The sequence below is a fragment of the Pelophylax lessonae genome (genome assembly GCF_965119305.1).
Source record: "Pelophylax lessonae genome assembly, chromosome: 6".
In the NCBI taxonomy this organism is placed as follows: domain Eukaryota; kingdom Metazoa; phylum Chordata; class Amphibia; order Anura; family Ranidae; genus Pelophylax; species Pelophylax lessonae.
In genome coordinates, this window is record NC_138773.1 from 212,021,511 (window position 1) to 212,043,043 (window position 21,533).

The 21,533-nt window shown below is 47.3% G+C and overlaps 1 protein-coding gene across 2 annotated transcripts in view; it reads left to right on the forward strand.

The window, feature by feature from the left end:
- The window catches only part of LOC309557909 (ras-related protein Rab-5B-like), an 88,616-nt gene that overhangs the window by 41,476 nt on the left and 25,607 nt on the right, over positions 1-21,533 (forward strand). For both annotated transcript variants that reach the window (XM_082260772.1, XM_082260773.1), the window contains one exon: positions 948-1,207. In XM_082260772.1, coding sequence (XP_082116898.1) covers positions 1,048-1,207 — 160 coding nt within the window. In that variant the 5' untranslated portion in view covers positions 948-1,047. The remainder of the gene's footprint in view (positions 1-947; positions 1,208-21,533) is intronic.

Below are 21,533 nucleotides of genomic sequence, written 5' to 3' on the forward strand. Positions count from 1 at the left end.
AAAAAAGCAAGACTGCCTCGAAACATGTTCCTGTCTAGTGCTTGTGCATACGAATGACATCCGTCGGCTTCCGGTTCTAGGTTCCTTGTTTGTGCTGGACTGACTGGATCAGCCACTGGTCATGGGTGGGTGGTTGTGTGGGCAAAGTAAGAGGGAGTTCCTCCTGTAGTTTATGCTCAGTTTTAAATGATGGTAATGAAACCTCTTGGGGTTTGGGCTGCTGCCTTTTTGGCACGGCCTTTTGGTCATTTCCATGTGTAGACTTGGAAAAGTATGAAGGAAAGAGAGCCCGCTTCTAGGTTCCATCATTGGCTCCTCCATAGACAGTGGCTTCTAGACCACATTGCATGTTCCATCCCCATGCTGGTGACCAAGGCTGGGGTACTCGGTTATTCTCCTGGGTTTCCCTGGTCCAGAGGCTCCTCAGATTGTCTTGATTAATAATTTTTAACAGACCTAAGGATGGAGTAATAATCTGCAGGAGCCAGAGCATTGTGCCCATGATCCACTAATCACAGTTGCAATATTTTTTAGACTTAGCGTTTTAAGGTTATGTGATAAGCCAACCGGGCCCTTTGTTAGTCTCAATTGCAGCATTATAAGCCTGTAGGGAGTTTATACGAAAATAATATAGATTGGCCAGGCTAATGGAAGATCTTTCTATGACTGCATTTCTAAGCTAGAGGCCAAAAATGTATATGCACCGTCTCTATACTGTACATAGTGAAAGCACAGGTTTTGTACAGGATTTGTAGTGGAATTTAATTTGTTTTGGCTGCTTTCCTTTAAAACGAAAAGATTTTTTGCCCTTGTTCATGTATAACTTTGCCCATCTGATAGCATGACTGTGTCAGTCCCCTGTGTGTGTGTTCATTTGCCTGATTTGTATTGTGTGTAATATAAAAAGATAATCTGAATTGTATTTATTTTTTTTTTTATCTCCACAGATTGGTATTTAAAGGTTCATTTGGGTTTCAAATAACTGGATTTAAGAATCTCATCTTTCGGTGGAGTGAAGGAGTCGGAAGGCAGGAAACTGAGGACGCCATGGCCAGCAGGGGAAGCTCAAGGGCTAATGGAGTAGGCCAGACAAAGATTTGTCAGTTCAAGCTGGTGCTACTTGGAGACATGGCAGTAGGCAAGTCCAGTCTCGTATTGCGGTTTGTCAAGGGTCAGTTTGATGAATTTCAAGAGACCACTATAGGAGGTAAGAAGCCCTTCATAAATCCTTTAATGGTGGTTACAATGTGGCTTTTGCCCACGTAAAGCAAAGGCCATTTTGCAATCTGAAAGCCATAATAAACCCAAAAACAAACATTTATTATATTGCCGCTTACCAATTCTTAGATGTGAATGCTTTATTTCCTTTATTTTTATCTGGTGATCTGGCCAGTAAGTCTGTTGATTTTCAACAGAACAAGCGATCATGCAGATGAAGTGGTTAGAGAAGTTGAGACATACCATTTAACACTGACAGGGCTGCTTACATTGGTCAGGCTTTATTAATTTATGGAAAACCTTTATCTCAAAAGGAAAACAATACAGTTATTGTAACTGTGTAAAAAGAATAAGCTGGAGTTTGACTTCAAGTTGTTAGTGTATTTAAATGTGCTAGTCAGGGCCAGCCTTTGGGGTGTGCGAGCTGTGCGGCCGCACAGGGCGCCATGGACAACAGGGGTGACGTACGGCCATCACCGCTCACAGACGATGAGGCCGCACAGCTGGAGGTAAGCGGCGACCGTGGCCTGGTAAGGGTTAACACAGGCCGTGGCCGCTGCTTACCTCCCGATGTGCGGCTGTGCCTCTGTCTCCTACTGCTGCAGGGCTGAGCTGTGTATCACACACAGCTCAGCCACAGAGACGCCGCCGCTGACAGATGCCCCCCTCCTCCTGTCTCCAGGGACACCAGAGGAGAGAGATCATCAGCTCCTCCTCCTTCCGCCCCTTCTCCTCCTGGGTCTGCCCCGCCCACACTCCCCGGGGATGTGTGGGTGGGAAGTTTAAACAGAAGAAGAAAAGAAAAGCTACAGACAGCCTGAGCCTCGTTCCTGGGGTAAGTAAGCTATCTCTCCTGCCTCAGTTTATAAAACAAGTGTAAGGGGGGCTCTGATGTAATGGGGGCTCTTTGGGGGTCTCAGATGTAGGAATGGGCTCTGTGGGGGGTCTCTGATGTAAGAGAGGGCTCTGTGGGGGGTCTCTGATGTAAGGGGGGTTCTGTGGGGGTCTCTAATGTAAGGGGGGCTTTGATGTAAGGGGGGGCTCTGCAAGGGTTTCTGATGTAAGGGGGAGCTCTGTGGGGTGTCTCTGATGTAAGGGGGGCTCTGTGGGGGGGGTCTCTGATGTAAGGGGGGCTCTGTGAGGGTCTTTGATGTAAGGGGGCTCTGATGTAAGAGGTGCTCTGTAAGGGGTGCTCTGTGGGGGGGTCTCTGATGTAAGGGGGCCTCGGTGAGGGTCTCCGAAGTAGGGGGGCTCTGTGGTGGGTCTCTGATGTAAAGGGGGGCTCCGTGGGGGGGGGGGGTCTCTAATGTAAGGGAGGCTAAGTTATTAGTGATCATAAAAAAGAAAAGTCCAATGAAGTACAAGAAAATGTGCAATAAAAGTGCAAATAAATATTTATGGTGACAAATCTTCAAAGGAAGGTGTGCGCCAAAAAAGCACCCTATGTGCTGCTTCCACCAATCACCCCAAACTGACTCACCAGACTTAAATAAAAGCCGATGTATTTTATGGAATCACACTATGTTGATAAATTTTTTGCACATTGTTATGGGTTATGAATATTTAATTGTTATTTATTTAGTAGTGGTATATGATATGTATACTGTAGTAGCCATGCAGATTTAATTAATAATTTTGCACTGTGCACTTTTTACAACAGAAACAGATTTAGGTGATATATTTAACCACTTAAGCCCCGGAAGATTTTACCCCCTTCCTGACCAGGGGGTATTTTGCGATTCGGCACGGCGTGACTTTAACGGACAATTGCGCTGGCGTGCGACGCTGTACCTAAACGAGCTTGACGTCCTTTTTTTCCCACAAACAGAGCTTTCTTTTGGTGGTATTTGCAAAAAAAGAGCATCAATTTTGCAAAAATAACAATATTTTTCAAATTTTTTTATATGAAATTCCCAAAAAAATAATGTAAAAATCCAAATTTTTTAACATTTTAGGCCAATTTGTTTAATGCTACATATTTTTGGTAAAAAAAATTGCAAAAAGCGTATTTTGATTGGTTTGCGCAAAAGTTATTGTGTTTACTAACTAAGGGAAAGATTTTTTTTTGTTTTTTTAACGCGTAATGGCGTCGATCTGCGATTTTTTTTTTTTTTTTTTTTTTTGCGGGACTGCGACATTGCGGCGGACAGATCGGACCCTTGACTGACATTTTTGACACTTTTGGGGTTACCAGTGACACTACTGCAGTAATCAGTGCTATACATATGCACTGTTACAGTAAAATGACACTGGTAGTGAAGGGGTTAACTTTATTTGAGAGGGAGGGGTGGTGTGTGTCCCTAGGGGTGTGATTCTTACTGTGATTGGCTGTGGCTTGAGGTGTAGGAACAGTGATCAACGCTCCTACATAGTAGAACCGTATGATCACTGTTCTTACACAGGGGAGAATGACAGGCGGCTTGTTTACATCGCCTGCCTTTTTGCCCGCTGTCACGGACGATTGCGAGTGCCCGGCGTGCACACGCGCGGGGGGGTCCGTGGCCGAGCGGGAGCGCGCCTCCGGCGGTGCGGGCTCGCTCCCCAGAGCCTCACAGGCTAGTGACATACCCATACGTCACTTTGCCTGTGAGGGGCTGACCGCCGCAGTATATGTACTTGCGGCGGTCGGCAAGTGGTTAAATATCATTATAGGGTAAACACTTTGATTATTTTTGCGCTGATTTTTTCCCCTTTTTTATGTTGCTGCTGCACCCACTTAGCAGCAATTATACTCTTAAATAGTTTTTCAATAGATACAGCCATGTTTAGGGGGGCGAGCGGTGAGGATTGGATTGGCGCCACAGGATAAGCTCGCACAGGGCGCCTGAACACCTAAGGGCGGCCCTGGTGCTAGTGCATTCAACGCTACCCTCCCCCCAGATTAACAATGTTGCTGTCCAAAGGTGTCTCTGTTGCTCCTTCATCCAGAGTGTAGGCACCCTAATACAAGAGGTGGTACTGACCAGATCACCAGGTGAAAACAGAGGAAAAAGAGAACAAAACTAATGCAGCCACCACATCCTATGATTGGTAAGCTGTAAAACATTACATTTTTGGGTTTATTACTGCCAGAAGTCATAATCACAAGAAAGTAAGGGAAAACTGCTCCAAGCACAGTGCTCTTAGTAGCTTTAGCAGTGTTTTTGCATTTGCATTTTTTAGAAAAACTTTAACCCCACAAAAGCCTTATGGCTCAAAAAACGCTCATAAATGCTAAATAGATGCGTTTTTTTATCGTTGTTTTTTTTTTAGCATTTTTCAAGCTTTAGCTTGCTGTTGGCTGATTCTGGGTCACATGAGTGCAGCACTAAGTGCACGCCTGTCACCCACATGAGAAGAATGGCCAGAAGAGCTTTGACCTTAATACTTTCAGTCAAATTTTACTTGAGCTTACTGTAACTGTACACTTTTTTGGACTTTCCAGCAAGACAATGACCTTAAGCACAAGGCCAAGTTGACCCAGTGGTAAAGCAGAAAAAGGTGAAGGGTATGGAGTGGCCATAACATTCTTCTGACCTTAAAGCGGAGTTCCGGGCACAAAAACAATATTTTTTTATTGTGCCCCTCCGCCAAGTATGCCTCATCTGAAAAGGAATTGGATAATTATTTTTTTTGTTTACTTACCTTGCAATTGAAGATCGAAGATACTCACCTCAGAGTACTTCCTCCCTCGGAGCCGCGGCTCACCCCGTCACTTCCTGCCTCGCTATGATTCCTGGGAGCTGAACGTCACAGCTCCCAGGAATCAATGCGACGGCACCGGCACCGCTCGTCCTTTCCGGGCGACGCCGCATTCCCCTGCTAAACAGCTTCTGGGCATGCCCAGAAGCTGTGGAGGAATGCAGTGCCGCGCCGGAAGTGACGAGAGGGGCCGGTGCGGCGCATTCTGGGACAAGAAGACGCGAAAGAAGACACAGAAGAGGACCGCGCCGGCTTCAGCTGCCCACAAGAGAGATGGAAACTCTGTGGAAGAGATTTTATAAGTAAGTATTTCTTCTAAAAGCTAAGTGCGAACCGGGACAGATCAGAGGCTAGCCATTGTGGAATGTGCTAGCCCTGACTGTCCCGGGGGTATGTTTATTAAAAAATGACATCTGTGCCCGGAACTCCGCTTTAATATCATCAAGCTACTCTGGGGAGGTCTCAAACATGTGGTTCATGCAAGACTACCCAAGACTTTGCATGACCTGGAGGCATTTTGCCAAGACAAATGGGCAGCTATACCACCTGCAAGAATTCGGGGGCTCAAAGACAACTATTACAAAAGACTGCTCACTGTCATTGATGCTAAAGGGGGTAATACACAATACACAGTATTAGGAAATAAGGATATGCAGACTTTTGAAATGGGTCTTTCCATTCCTTTCCGTTTACTTTGTTTTGTTTTATGATTGTGCCGTTCTGTTTATGACCCTATAGTTACAAAATATGAATCCCAGAAGAATAAAAGAACTTTGTTTTGCCTGCTTCCTTTAAAAAATGGTATATACTGTATACTATCTGTAACAGATCCCCAATACTTGGACCAAGTATTTCTGTCTTAGGTCCCCAGACTCTCACGTGATGCAGTGACCTGGCCCCTCAATTCCCCCCAAACATCAGCCTAAGCTCGATGAAGGGTAAAACATAAGACACTTTATTCAACTCACTTCCAATATATACAGTCTCATGTGTTTGATTTCATTATCATATGCAAATGTAATTGCATGCAGAACATAGTCAACATACCTTGGTCATCTGGAAAGAGACAATAGGTGAATGAGACTGCAACATTATCATAATTAACTCAACAAACAACAAGCCCCCAAAACAAAGCCGAATACGTATTCCTAGAGGTGTAAAGACAAAACCACCTCTAAACAGATGACAGCAGAAGACGTAGGCTCGCAGACTGCCCATCTTCGTTTTCAAAACAACTTACTATAAATGTCAATACACATCCCCACAGTAGACAATAGCTGAGTTTGACGTCATTAGCATCTCTTTAGTCTCTCAATGTGTGGAGAAGTCCTCTGTTGCAACAGGCAGCTTTAGGCCTGTAACATTGATCCCAGTCTGAGTCTGTATCTTGGGGTGACATGGATTTGAGTCCAAAGAAACACTACTCCCATGGTCCTCCAGCATATACCCCCACGCAGAGGTGCAGTCCCCTACAAGCCAGGGCCCATAGGCCTTGGGCAGGATGCTGGCCTCCACACACCTCCAGTAGCCCGTGGCGAACGTCCCAGCAAATGGGCGTTCGTCACACTACCAAACACCAATTCTCTAAAGGTATGCAAACTTTTGTGCACAACTGTATGTCCCCTGCAAGGGTTTAATGGTCACTTAGTCTAGGGGTGCTGGAAAGCTTGTAGACAGGGGAGGCCCATCCATTGAGGGCGCAGGGGCGCCACCCCCCCTATACTGTCCGTCCCCCTAATCTACATGCTGGGCGCCGGACACATGGATTCCAACAGGGGATTTTTTTTTTTTTGAAGCACGTGATTAGAGCCAGAGGCTCTAATAGGCTTCAGAAAAGGGTGGGCTCGGGGCACAGAGCACTGCGCCCCAAGCCTACCCAGTTGTGTGACAATAGTGAATGAATATTCTCTATTGTCACACTGACTCTCCTCCCCTTTCCTGTTTTGCTGAAAAGAGAAGCAATCTTACTGGCCAGTGGCCAGGAAGAGGCAGAAGATGCATGGCGGCTGGAGGAGGACAGTGCCCACCCAGTTGTGAGACACCCAGTTGTGTGACAATAGCGAATTAATATTCTCTATTGTCACACTGACTCTTCTCCCAGCCAATCAGGAGGAGGGTTGTGAGACCCCTTTGCTGATTGGCTGAAAAGAGAAGCGATTTTACTGGCCAGTGGCCAGGAAGAGGCAGAAGACACACGGCGGCTGGAGGAGGACTGCGGCTCAGCCATCCAGCACTCCCCGGCTCCCAACAGGAGGAAGGAGGTAAGGAGGCAGAGAGGAAAGAGGGGGGGGGTGGGGGAGGAGGAGGAATGTGTCACCTGACGACCGACTGCCACCCCCCGAATTTCCGATCACCAGCCACCACTGCTTGTGGAGGAGTTTGGCGGCAGATGCATTTAGAAGCAAGAAAAAAAAACCTACTGCCAGTGCGTCCAGGAGCAGCAGGGTTTTGACAAACGACTAACGCTTCTAAACACATGGGCACATTTAGCACTTGAGCATTAATTCATTTCAGTGCCAAGAATAAATTGTTATTCTGGCCAATGAAATTAACACTGAAGGGCTTAATGCCTGTAAACATGCCTAAACGCATTTGACATGCTTACAATTGTCAGGGCTTTTTTCTGCCAAAGCTCTGCTGTCAGGAGGAAAACATCCAATTTGCATGAGGCCTGAACTGTGACAGCAGATGGAGTGTTTGGGGTTTTTACACCAAATCTCCAGTTATATTATAAAATACATATCGGCAACCCATTTATCCTGGGAACCCTCAGAAAAAAATATAATAGGTTATATTTGGTGATCTAAGCAGTTCTGCTGTTCAGAACTGTGAAAAAGTGTTTGCTTTCATCAGAGTTCCTTTCTAAAGCTTTGAAACATTTCTGTACTTGTTTTCCTGAAGCTCCTTTTACCCTGTCATCATAAAGGTATCGTGGGAAATGTTAGAGCAGCCACCACTACTGTTGCAAAACATCACATGTTTCCAGCCAGAAATAAGCTTGGCAGCTTTCCTGATTGCAGGCATGGGCAGCGGGTGATGCCGTTACTGCTTATTGTGCAAGATGTGAACAGCCTTTTTACTATTTTATATTGACTAATAAAATATGAATACTTCTAGTTACTGGTTATAGGTTTGCAGAGTATTCTTCCACATGGAGGGCCAATCATCTAAAGCAAATTAGCATTGTGTTTGTTATTGTATGTAAGCACCTGGCAGCTTCTTGTATTCCTCACTCAATATTCCAGTTCTGTCTATTGACTCATCCATTGCATGGGATGTTTTACTGACCTGATCCCAGTCTCATTCACTTATTGTACCCCTGACACAAACCTAACACTCCATCCGCAGACTACAAGCCAGTTATTATTTAATACCTAAAAGCAAAAAAAAGTACAGGGTAAAGGGTTTCATTTACTAAGCTATAATGTATTCCTTTCCATGACAGTTTTTATTTCAGCTCTCCTTGCTGAAAGTAACACATTGTTAAAGCTGAACTCTAGGTATGATCTTTATTGAATATTTAAAGTGATTGTAAAGTCTCGTTTTTTTCCCTATAAAAAAATAAAAATAAACCTGTTATACTTACTAGGGATGATCGAACTTTTGAAAAGTTCGGTTCGACCAGAACACCCGAATTTCCCAAAAGTTCAGTTCGGATTCCAGAACCCATTGAAATCAATGGGACCTGAACTTCTGGAATCAAAAAACGCCATTTTGAAGCCCTAAAACCCAATAAATGCCCCTAAAAAGTGCCTAGGGTTCTGGGTCATGCCCCAGGGACTATGAATCAGGCAAAAAAAAGTTCCTAAAAATTGTCGTTTTTGATATATATATATATATATATATATATATATATATATATATGTATATGTATACCCCTAACCCAGAATCTGCATAGTTGGGTCACCCTGACATGACAGAGTTCGGTCACCCTGACATGGCAGAGTCAGTTCACCCTAAACTACACTACGGTCACCCTGACACGTAAAGCTATCCCTACAAAAACTAGATTTTTGAATCTAACTATAGTGGTATATAGTACACTAACTACACTGCATTTCCCTTTCCTCACACTAATAATTGCAAAATGACACTGGAGCTTTACAAGCAGCAGGAGAAACACAAATGCTTCCACTCTCTTCCACAGCCTCTGTATTACAGTGCTAGAGTTTTGGCGGGGCTATGTTATATACTGGGGGGCGTATGGGGGGCATATTCACTCCTGATTGGCCTCTGGACCCCGTAGTCACTCCAATCACATTTTACTGATGTTTCGGGGCCAATCATGCGCTTTTAAAGCTCAGTTCCTGTCCCATTGCATTTTGGGCGGTTCTGGTGGCCGCAAAAAGTTCGGAATTCGGCTGAATTTCGAACACCCAATGTTCGGGTCGAACCGATGGTCGACCCGAACCATTCGATCATCCCTAATACTTACCTGCTCTGTTGCAGTGGATTTGCAGAGAGCAGCTCGGATCCTTTTCTTCTCAGATCCATTTTCTGTGATCCCTGCCCCTCCCTCCTGTTCAGTGCCTCCACAGCAAGCAGCTTGCTATGGGGGCACCTCCGCCGAGTTACAGCTCCCTGTGTTCATTCAGACACAGAGCCCCAACCGGCCCCTCTCTCTCCTGATTGGCTAGCTGACTTTAACAGCAGCGGCAGCTAATGTCTCAGCCAATCAGTAGGGAGAATCTCGGACGGCTGAGACACTCGTAGACATCATTGGACAGAGAGGGACCTCAGGTAAGTGTTAGGTGGGCTGAGGTCGGCTGCTGCACACAGAAGGCTTTTTATCTTCATGCATAGAATGCATTAAGATGAAAAAAACTTCTGACTTTAAAATCCCTTTAAATTGAACCAGCTTGGACCAGTGTTAATATGCATATCTCATACCTGAGGGATCACTGGGGGAAACGAACAATCTCTGTAGCAGTCGGTGCTACTACAGTGATGACCATGAACTTTCAGGCCCTGTGCTGAGCAGCTTCCCCTCTGCCCACTATCTACAGAGAGTTGCTGAGCACTGTCATCGTTCACAGAACACTTAAATGTAAATGGAAGGCATTCTCCAATTGGATGGGGTGATGAGGATGGGCAGGGACTTCACGATGTCCAACACATTCAGAGAATACCTTTTATTGATTGGGACTGCTGTCATTAAAAGAACGCCTTGTATTTTCTTTTTTTTCAAATAAGCAACACCATGTGGTCAGTGTGCAGAAGGGCAAGCCGGATCAAGAACATCGCTACCATCATTGTTGTAGTACCAACTACTACCGTTATGGTCTGCTTTTCCCAACTGTCCCTCAGGAAATGCATATTTACCTTGGTCCAAACTGGACCAAGGTAAATATGCAAAAAAGATTATACAGCTATAAAGTAGTTGTAAATCTCAAACATGAACTATGGGCACTATGGTCGATTCTGTCTGCTGCTTTGTTCCTCCACTATAAGCATGAGTCACTTCTGAGAAAAATGGTGACAGGGAAGGAACCTCCAGCTAATAGACAGCCTCAGCTCTGTTCCTGTGTGCTGTATGAAGGGGGTGTGTGCTTTCCCTCCAATCAGCTTTCAGAGCTCTCCTCACACATCATCTTCAGATCCCTGCCCTCTGCTTTACAGAGATGAGAGATCCTGGGTAAATTCTGCACTTTGAATGGATATAGAAAAAGACGGCAGGTAAACGGTAAAATTTATGTAGGAAGATTTGTTTCATCTAGGTGTTTTTTTTACCTGAGGCCAGTTGCTTCACTGAATATATGGAAGGTTTTACAACCACTTGTAGCTTCTTTAGCCACAGGAACCCGATATTTGCATTATAGGGCAGGTACCACCTTAACTTAAGGCAGCCATAGATGGAACAAATCTCGGTCGATTCAGCAGGGACAACCCGAGATTCTATCTATCTATCTATGGGCAGGCAGGTTATACTAAAGTCGATCCATCCATTGGATTTTTTTGCATGTGATTAGTGCTGGCAACTATAGCTGCTAGCAGTCATCATTAATCATTTCTGATTAATATTATTACTCACTGTGTTGATGGGGGAATCAAGCAATTTTCTTTCCTGGTGGATGGCAGGGCTTGACAAACCCTAGACGCCAGGTCGCAATGGCGATCAGAAGTTTTGTGCTGGCGCCTGGGGTGCTGGCCGAATTCACCAACACTCTCCCCCCCCCCCCCCCCGGCTATGTATCCCGGGCTTCGCCTGCCCTTCTGCGGGCCTGGGACTGGCATAGCGGGTGCTGCCAGGTAGAGGGGAGGGAGGAGAGTGTAAGTGACGTCACTCCTGGGTCCCCGTTCAGTTTCCCTGGCCATTAAGGCCGGTAAACAATGTATTGCAGTGCGATGTGCATTGCATTACATTTGCTGGAGCACAGGGGGACATGCAGGGTCTTTTTGGGCCCTGGATGTCTCATTAAAGAGAACCTGTCACACAAAAAAAAACAAATCATCACATTGGGGGCCTCTATGGAATGGGAACAATATAAGTTAAATAGAGGGACCACAACATATACTTACGTACAAACATAAACGCACATTGACGGTGCTTGTTACATATCGCCGCGCACGCTGGAATAAGAGCAATAATTCTAGCACCAGAACCCCTTCGTAATGCTAAATTGATGACCTAAGTACGCTAAAATATAGGGTACTGACATATTAAACCACTTCTGGACCGCCTGCCACAGTTTTACGTCGGTACTTTGACATTACATACCAGTGTTATGGCAGCAGATAGCTGCCATAACCCTGGTATTTTCTTAGGGCGGGCGGGCGGGCGGCCCGCTTTCACATAAAAGTGGTCCCAGCGGCTGATTCCCCCCGGAGCCATTGGTAGTGGGGAAAAGGATCCTGTCTGTCCATGTCTCAGGCAGGAAGTCGCGTGAGGGCAAGATGGGCCCCCCCCCCCTCAACTCTATGGCCTTGGAGGACCGTAGCGACGTCATATGTCGTTTCCTCCCAACAGCCTTTCATGCTGAAAAAAATTGCCTTTTTTTTTTTTTGCTGAAAAAATTACTTTTTTTTTTCTTTAAAGCGAGAGCTATAATTCTAGCCCTCGAACTCCTTTGTAACTCTAAACTGGTAACCTGTAGAAATTTTTAAAACGTCGCCTATGGAGATTTTTAAGTACCAATGTTTGTCTCCACGAGCGATGTGCAATTTTGAAGTGAAAAAAACTGGGCTAACTTTACCATTTTTCACATTTTTTAATAAAAAAAAAGTGTATTTTTTTCCAAAAAAGAATTGTGTTTGTAAAACCGCTGCACAAATACGGTGTGACATAAAGTATTGCAACAATTTCCATTTTATTTTCTAGGGTCTATGTTTGGGGTTCTAGCAAAAATATACTGATTTTAACTTGTAAACAACAAGTGTCAGATATAGGCCTGGTCCTTGAGTGGTAAGGTTTGACATATTGCGTATTCATTTACTTGCTGCAACCTCAGCTTTTATATTTTACCAAATAATTGGATAATTTATTCAGTTTTTGTGCCCCCTAAAATTACCTTTTTTAATGTGTTTTTTTTCCACTGAAATGTTTCCTTTGCAGTATTGTCGTGTGACATAAAAAATTGGAACTACCACTATTTTATTCTGTAGGGTGTCTGCTTTCAGAAAATATATAATGTTTCGAGGTTTTATTTAATTTTCAGGCCTCAAATGATTTTTTTAAACATGTCCAAAAAAACGCAAAAATGGCACTGGCTGTGAAAGGGTTAAAGGATAAGTTCATATTCAGGAGCATGTTACATGTTCCACCCGTTAGCTTTGTCAGTTTCAAAAAAAAAATGGGCTCCTAACTGGCTTCTAGATTCAAACCACATTTCTCTTACGTCCTCCGACAGTCGCCGCCCCTTCCCAATTTGTCACCAATGGGTATTGACCTTTGCTCCGTAGGAGTAACTAGGCAACAAGAATTGTTAATACAAAGCTTTTAACATAGACACACCCCTGGGGGCTGTCCCCTCAGTCAATACCTCCCTGCACCAGCATTCCCAACTCAGTTTGTCTTTGCCTAGCTTAGGAGTAGCTGGCTATCCTGTGCTGGGGCTCAGTCTCAGCCTTCTACCCTTTCTTTGATTTTATTTCAAGTATTTTTCTCTTTTCCTTGCTAGCTGTTATTTTGTCAGCCTTAGTTTAGGGATCTTCTGATGAAGAATCGTCATGCGGAGCTGGGTCTCGGACTGGCCGCCCTGCATCCCAGGGCTGATAGCCAGATGGATCCCCAGCCTGCCATCGAGCGTTCCGCTTAGGTTTTACCCTGGCACATTGAACGACCCATCCCTGTTCGCTGCAGGGATGCTGCCTGTGAGGTGGCTACCTCACTGGACGTCATGACTGCGGTCCACAAGCGTCCTGGCTGCAGCACTCCCTGTCTGCCCTGATAGCGGTTTGTCGCTGGAGTCGGCTCCCCACGCCATCTGGTACGGTAAGCACCTTCTGTGTGGGGACCTTCTGTATGGGTGTCAGTCTGTGGCTGTGTATTACCCTCCATGTCTGTGTAACTGCGGGCTCCCTGTCAGATCCCTGTGTGACTGCATGCCTGTGGGCTGCGAGGGGGGGCCATCCTGCTCTGCTGTTTTATTATGCTCTGGGTGCAGTTTGAGTGCAGACATGTGTGTGTGCGGTGATCGCTGCGGCGATCCGCCATTTTATTTGACTGTATACTGTGACCGGCCCTGTCTCTATGCAGCGCCGTGTTTTGGCGCCATTCGCCTCCATTTTGGCGGGCGATACTGTCCATGCACATGGCGGCGCCATTTTATTGTAGACTTTTTCCCTTCGTCGAGCGGCCATTTTGCTGGAGCCTTCCATAGGCTATATCTATCAGTCAGCATTGCATCACTTCCTCTTTCCCCGGGAACAGCGATCGGTGGCAGCAGTCTGGTGTGCTCTCTCCAGGTTTTTACCTGTCTGTCCTGTCATTCCTTGATCAGTGTTTGTCTATCCCTGCGGGGTCAGTGCATACAGCAGTGTGCGGTGGGCTGCGCTCGCCGTGGTTTTAAAGGGCCAGTACCTTTATTGCTTTTCTGTACTGGGGCATGGATTCTCAGGATAGCAAGTTTCCCCCCGCCCTGGTGGGGGACCAGGGGGCTGCTGCACCCCCCGAGGGGGCCGATCTGACCACTGTAGTGGCTTCCTTGGTGTTCCAGGTGCAGATGCTGCTGGCTGAACGATCCGCAAAAAGGGCCAGGTTATCCATTTCCTCTGATTCAGAGGGCGATATGGCTGCTGGGGCTGGTGTGCCCTTCTCAGGGTCCCGCTCATCTTTTGGACCTTGCGGGGTCTGAGGGAGAGCCTGAGGTGCAGGGGGTTGATGTTTCTCCCCCTGGCTGGCCTGAAGAGCTTGCACTCATGAATGAGCTGATTGCCTCCATAAAGGACACCTTGCACTTGGAGGATGAGCCTACTCCTCCTGCTAGGATTTCTGCTTTCGGAACACAGAGGGCTCGCAAATCAGCGCAGGTTTTTCCCTGCCCTGCTGAATTTCACCATGCGGTTAATGAACAGTGGCGCAATTTTAAGAAGCCTTTTACTGTGCCAAATAAGTTTAAATTACTTTATCCGTTTGCGCCTGCCACCGACGAGCGTTGGTGTGTGGCGCCTCCGGTGGATCACGCGGTAGCCGTTTTGAACAAAGCTACTGCGGTGCTCCCTGAGGATACCCCGGTTTTCCGGGCCCCCTACGGACAGGAGAATAGAGTTTCTTGCCCGTCTTGCCTATATGGTGGCTGGTTCTATGCTGAAGCCTATTTTTGCTTCCATTATGGCGGCGCAGGCTGTTGCTGATTGGACCAAGATGCTCAGGCGCACCTTGGCGGCTGATTCCGCTCCGCCTACCACGTTGGCTATGGTGGACCAGATTCATCAGGGTGTTATGTACTTGTGTGATGCGGACTTGAATTTAGCTCCCTTGGCTGCACGCCTGTCCAGCGTGGCGGTACTGAACCGTCGTCTGATTTGGCTGAAGAATTGGTCGGTCGACCAATCCTTGCGCAAGACGCTGGCGGATTTTCCCTGCGCGGGGTCTCGCCTTTTTGGCGAGGCTTTGGATACCCTGACAAAAGGGGTTACGGGGGGCAAGAGTACTCTCCTGCCCCAGTCTTTCAAGCATAAGTCTTTCCGTGGAAAGCGGAATTCCTTGTCTAGGCCATCTCAGGGGTCCTTTCGTGCCTTTCGGTCGCAGTCCAAGGGCAAGCCCTTCAAAGGCCAAGGCTCCCAGAAGAAGCCGTGGGCAGGGAAGCAGAAGTCCGGCCAGTCCGGTTCGACTTCCCATACCACTTCCGCCTGAAGGGGCGCCCTCACCCGTTTCTGGGGTGGGGGGACGTCTGCGCGGTTTCCTACAACCTTGGCTGGCCCGCGTTCGGGACAGGTGGGTTCAGGAAATCGTTTGATCTGGTTACAAGATCGAATTTCTCTCTCGGCCGGCGGGCAGATTTTTTCCCTCAAATCTTCAGCTGTCTCCGGAGCGCTTGCAGGATTTGCACCTGGCGGTGCGGGACCTGCGGGCCCAGGGGGTGGTGGTCCCGGTGCCTCATCGGGACAGATTTCAGGGGTTTTACTCCAATCTGTTCACTGTGCCCAGAAAGGAGGGCAAAGTGCATCCGATTCTGGACTTGAAAGCTCTGAACCGCTTTGTGAGGGTTCGCAAGTTTCGCATGGAATCCCTGCGCTCAGTGGTGGCTGCCCTGAGTCCGGGGGAATTCATGGCCTCCATCGATCTGAAGGATGCGTACCTACACATCCCCATTTTCGAGGGACACCAGAGGTACCTTCGATTCGCCATTGGGGAGGATCATTACCAATTCGTGGCGTTACCTTTCGGTCTCGCTTCGGCTCCGCGGGTTTTTACCAAAGTGCTGGCGCAGGTTCTGGCCCTGTTGCGAGCACAGGGCATTGCTGTCTTGGGGTATCTGGACGATATCCTGATACGGTCAAACGCCAGTCAGAGCCTGGTGGCCGACCTGTCCACCACGATGCGGACTCTGCAGGAGTTCGGTTGGACCATAAACATTCCGAAGTCGACTCTGTGTCCTTCGGTTCGCCTTCCCTACCTGGGAATGATTCTGGACTCTGTCCAAGCGAAGGTTTTCCTGCCGGAGGACAAGCTTCGGATTCTCTTCAGGACGAGGTCAGGTCCCTCAGGGACAACCGGCACTCGTCTCTCCGGACATGCATGAGATGTCTAGGTCTAATGGTTTCGTCTTTCGAGGCGATCCCTTTTGCCCAGTTTCACACGCGGGGTCTCCAGGCGGAGATTCTGACCGAGTGGGACGGGCGGCCGCAATCCCTGGATCTGCGGATCTCGTTGAGCCAAGACACCAGAAGGGGTCTTCTGTGGTGGCTCCAGTCCCCGGCGGTGTCGGGGGGCAAGTCTTTTCGTCCATTGTCGTGGACGGTGCTCACCACGGATGCCAGCCTGTCGGGCTGGGGTGGTGTTCTGGGCGTTCTGTCCGCCCAGGGAACTTGTCCTCCCTCCCGATCAACATTCTGGAATTAAGAGCAATAAAGCTTTGCCTTCTGCGATGGACGGACAGGCTTCGGGGCCGTCCGGTTCGGGTCCAGACGGACAATGCCACCGCTGTGGCTTACATCAACCACCAAGGGGGCACCAGGAGTGCCCGAGCGGCTCGGGAAGTAGCCGACATTCTGTCTTGGGCCGAGACACACGTCCCGGTGATAACGGCAGTTCACATACCGGGGGTGGAGAACTTGCAGGCGGATTATCTGAGTCGCCAGACCCTGGACCAGGGAGAATGGTCTCTCCACCCGGATGTCTTCCAGATGTTGTGCGCAAAGTGGGGTTCCCCAGATGTGGACCTGTTCGCGTCTCGTCTGAACAACAAGGTGGAAAGGTTTGTGGCAAGGACGCGCGATCCTCGGGCAGACGCCTCACACGCGTTGGTGGCGCCCTGGCATCAGTATCGTCTGATGTATGCCTTTCCACCGATTCAGCTGCTGTCCAGGCTTCTTCGCAGGTTAGCCTCGGAACCGCACACGGTGATTCTGGTAGTGCCGGACTGGCCTTGCCGGTCCTGGTACGCAGATCTCGTAAATCTGGCAGTCGACGCTCCGTGGCGTCTGCCACTTCGGGAAGATCTCCTGTCTCAAGGGCCGATATTCCATCCTGCTTTACAGTCGCTGGCTTTAATGGCCTGGCTGTTGAAAGCCAGGTCCTGAAGGATAGGGGTCTCTCCCCTGAGGTCATTCCCACTTTGATCAAGGCCAGAAAAGCCTCTTCGGGTAAAATTTACTACCGTACTTTGAAAGCATACTTTGCCTGGTGTGAGTCCAGGGGGTATTCCCCTCGCTCATACTCGGTGTCGAGAGTGTTGGCTTTCCCCGAAACTGGAGTGGACCAGCGTTTGGCGCTGGCCACAATTAAGGGTCAGATTTCTGCGCTGGCCATTCTCTTTCAACGCCCTGTGGCGTCTAATTCATTGGTTAGCACCTTTGTTCAGGGGGTGCGACACTAGGAGGGACCCTCTACCTCCATGGGACTTGAACTTGGTTCTGTCCGTGTTGCAGCAGGCTCCCTTTGAAAAGATCAGGGAGATCTCGTTGTCTCTGTTGTCCAAGAAGGTTGCCTTTTTGGTGGCGATCACTTCGGCTCGCAGGGTGTCGGTGCTGGCAGCTTTGTCCTGCAATTCTCCCTACCTGGTGGTCCACAAGGATAAGGTGGTCCTGCGGCCCAACCCATCTTTCCTTCCGAAAAGGATATCGGAATTTCACCTGAATGAGGACATTGTCTTGCCTTCGCTCTGCGCGAAGCCTAAGCATGCGAAGGAGGTTGCCTTACATTCCTTTTCGCAAGTCAGATTCTCTCTTTGTCCTTCCTGAGGGACCTCGGAAGGGCATGGCGGTGTCGGCTGCGACTATCCCCAAATGGATCAGACAGATCATTGAACAAGCCTATGCCTTGAAGGGGAAGGTTCCTCCTTTTCCTGTGAAGGCGCACTCTACCAGGTCTTTGAGTACGTCTTGGGCTTTCCGGCATCAAGCTTCTGTGGCCCAGGTGTGTAAGGCGGCGACTTGGTCGTCCGTTCACACCTTCTTCTCAAAATTCTATAAGGTGGATGTTCAGGCATCGGCTGATGCCTCCTTTGGCCGTAAAGTTCTCAGTGCGGCAGTCTCCTAGGGACCCTTGTTTTTTCATGGGCCCTTGGTTGTTGGGGTGTTTTACCCCTGGGTTACTTGTTTTTCCTGGGTTGTTGCTCCTGTTGAGCATGTTTTCCTGTTGCCCAGTTGGTTCTCTTACTATGGTAAGGTTCCTTTCTCTGATGTGGGTACTGCGTTGCCTTTTCTGCGGTTGCGTCTCCCACCCCTCATGTCTACACTGCTTTGGGACGTCCCATTGGTGACGAATTGGGAAGGGGCGGCGACTGTCGGAGGACGTAAGAGAAAATTGAATTTTTGTAAAATCTTACCGTAAAATTCCTTTCTCTGAGTCCTCCGACAGTCGCCGCCCCCCGCCCCTCTTTTGGGGTTTTTGTGTACTCTTACTGCTATGCTACCAAACTGAGTTGGAAATGCTGGTGCAGGGAGGTATTGACTGAGGGGACAGCCCCTAGGGGTGTGTCTATGTTAAAAGCTTTGTATTAACAATTCTTGTTGCCTAGCTACTCCTACGGAGCAAAGGTCAATACCCATTGGTGACGAATTGGGAAGGGGCGGCGACTGTCGGAGGACTCAGAGAAAGGAATTTTACGGTAAGATTTTACAAAAATCCCATTTTTTCAAGCCCTGGTGGAAGGTAGGAAAACTGTACAATCTATGGCTTGCTTTACAAACCAAATAATTAATAGATTAAAAAAAAAGGACTTTATTCTGGGGCCCCCTCCTGCCTCCTCGCACTTTTATTGGCTGCAGTGTTTAATGTACCCAGTAGAGGATGAGGAGAGCATTAAAGGGCATACATCATAGCAATTGGCAAGAGTCCCAGCTGCGTTTTACTCTAATACATCTAGTTTGAAAGATAAACCAGATGCTTTGCAAGAAAGGTAATACTGCAGGTGTCACGTCGGATAATGCCTTCCGTCGGATAGTGCATCCGACGGACTGCGCATGCGCGGTAAATGACGTCACTCCAACTGCAGGCAGTCGCTTGGTAAAAAAAAGTTACATTTGTAGCCTCTTTTATGGCAACCACAAATATGTTTCTGGATATCCATAATAATAATAAAAAAAAATGATAGTGTTGCTTTTCCTGCTGCAACATAAGAATCTTCAATGGCTGGCAGAGAAGTCATAAACACTGGAAGAATGTTGTATTTGTTAGCCCATTAGTCTACCCAGAACTGAAATGACAATATTGTCTGGAAATGCCTTTCCTTATTGTTTGGCTGGACATAGTAAAGCATAGTGTGGTCAGTGCCACTAGAATTGATGGAGTATCACAGAATTGCAGCACAGTTACCGGCTAATGTAAACCACTTACCCAAGGGGCCCATGGACCCTAAATGCTTGCAGGTTTGGCAGAATGAACTAACGATCGGACCATCACATGGGCCCCAATAGACTGCCTAAATGAGAGCACAGAAATGTCTACTGGATTGTAAAAATGCATACTAGCTAATGTCCTCACACTGAGCTGCTAAAGCACCTCTGGATCAGATATCTGTATCGCATTGTAAGGGAGATTTTTAATTGGTTACATTTTTTTTTTTTTTTCCTAATGATCAACTGCTGTAGTGTGTCTTTGGCCAGTTCTAGCAGAATATTATAGTAATATTAAAATAAATTTGGAAAAGTTACTAAAATCACTTTTTTCCAGTGTTAGATGTCATCTGATTCTAAAGGCAAAAGGTTTTTTTTTTTTAACCTTAAAGTGGTTGGAAAACTTACCTTTAGCATTTGTACCTATAGGTAAGTCTAGAAAAAGGCTTACTTGTAGGTACTGTAAATATCTTCTAAACTTGCACAGTTTAGGAGATATTTACATTGCATGCAACTGATGACATAGTTTGTGCATGCACTCTGACGGAGCGGCCGTCCATGCCGTTTCTTCAGAGCTATGTGCCGTGACCGGTGGCTCCCACGTGCATGCTCAGGAGTGAGGTCACGCGGCTCCAGCCAGTACCACAGCTGAATACCCAGAAGGAAGACGGGTGAAGATGGATGCGGCCTCCAGCGGGGACGACGCAGGCTTCGTTTGCAGGTAAGTGTCGCATAATGTACTAGCACATTATGCATTTACTTTGCAGGTAAGCAAAGTAAAAAAAATTTGCAGACTTTACTTCCTCTTTATAGCTAAAGCCATTTTTTTTTTTTTTTTTTTAAGTTTTGGATTAGAATGCAAAAGGATTAGAATGCTTGTCATTTTTTATTGCTTTCTGTGCTCTCGTTAAGGAGATTCAGCCTCTCTATTTGTCCTATTTATCATTATCATTATGAGTAAAAGAAAATTCCAAATTTTGGGCTGTCTCCAGAAAATGGGGAAATCTTCCAATGGTAACATTAGTTCTGGTGACCTAGGAATCCCCAAGGAATTCTCTTAATTTTCAGGGATTTCATCTTACTTCCTTTTGGCTATGGGACGGGAAGTGAAGGAATATCTCCGCAGATGGTGAAAAAAAAAATCTGACAGGTGTTCTCTTACTCTATCCAAAAAAAAAAAAAAAAAAAGCAGTTCTACTACTTTAATGCATTCATTGTAAAAGGGTAAAAAAAACCTTCCGATGCATGTGCCACCCGCCCCCCCCCCCCCCAGCAAACCCTAAACAGTTACCTGAGCTCTAAAGCGATCAATCACTGTGCCATGCTACACCGCCCAACCCCCCTCCCCTCAGCAAAACCTAAATACTTACCTGATCCAGCACTGTGCCATGCTACAGCACCCAACCCCCCTCCCCTCAGCAAAACCTAAACACTTAGGCTCCATGTACACGGGACGCTGGAAATGGCCATTTAGGAGCTGTTGGGCGTTTTTTTCAGAAGCCCCTGAACCCATCTACATTTTATCTTATCTGTCCATGTACACCAGGTCGTTTACAGTCATTTGCAGGCAGTTGCGTTTCAGAACTTTTTTTAGAACGCAATTATTTGCGTTTGAACGTGTGTTTCCCGGCGTTTCAAACGCACAAACGCGTCCAAACGCGATGACCCGCGTTTAGCGTTCGCGTTTTTCCATTTTAAAGGGGAATAATATTTTTTTACCTCTAGGAACGGTTCTGAATGCAAACGCCGCTAAACGCGGATACAAACGCGACCGAACGGACGTTTCAAACGTCCTAAAAATTCCAGCATTCAGAGGGACTTTTAACAACGTCCCGTGTACATGGAGCCTAACCTGATCCAGCACTGTGCCATGCTACAGCACCCAACCCCCCCCCCCCCCAGCAAGCCCTAAACACTTAACTGAGCTCTAAAGCGATCCAGCACTGTACCGTGCTACACTCCCTCGCCCCAGCAAACCCTAAACACTTACCTGAGCTCTACAGCGATCCAGCACTGTGCCATGCTACACCACCCAAACCCCCTCGCCCCAGCAAACACTAAGCACTTACCTGAGCTCTGCAGTGATCCAGCACTGTGCCATGCTACACCACCCAAACCCCCTCCCCCAGCGAACCCTAAACACTTACATGAGCTCTACAGCGATCCAGCACTGTGCCATGCTACACCACCCAAAC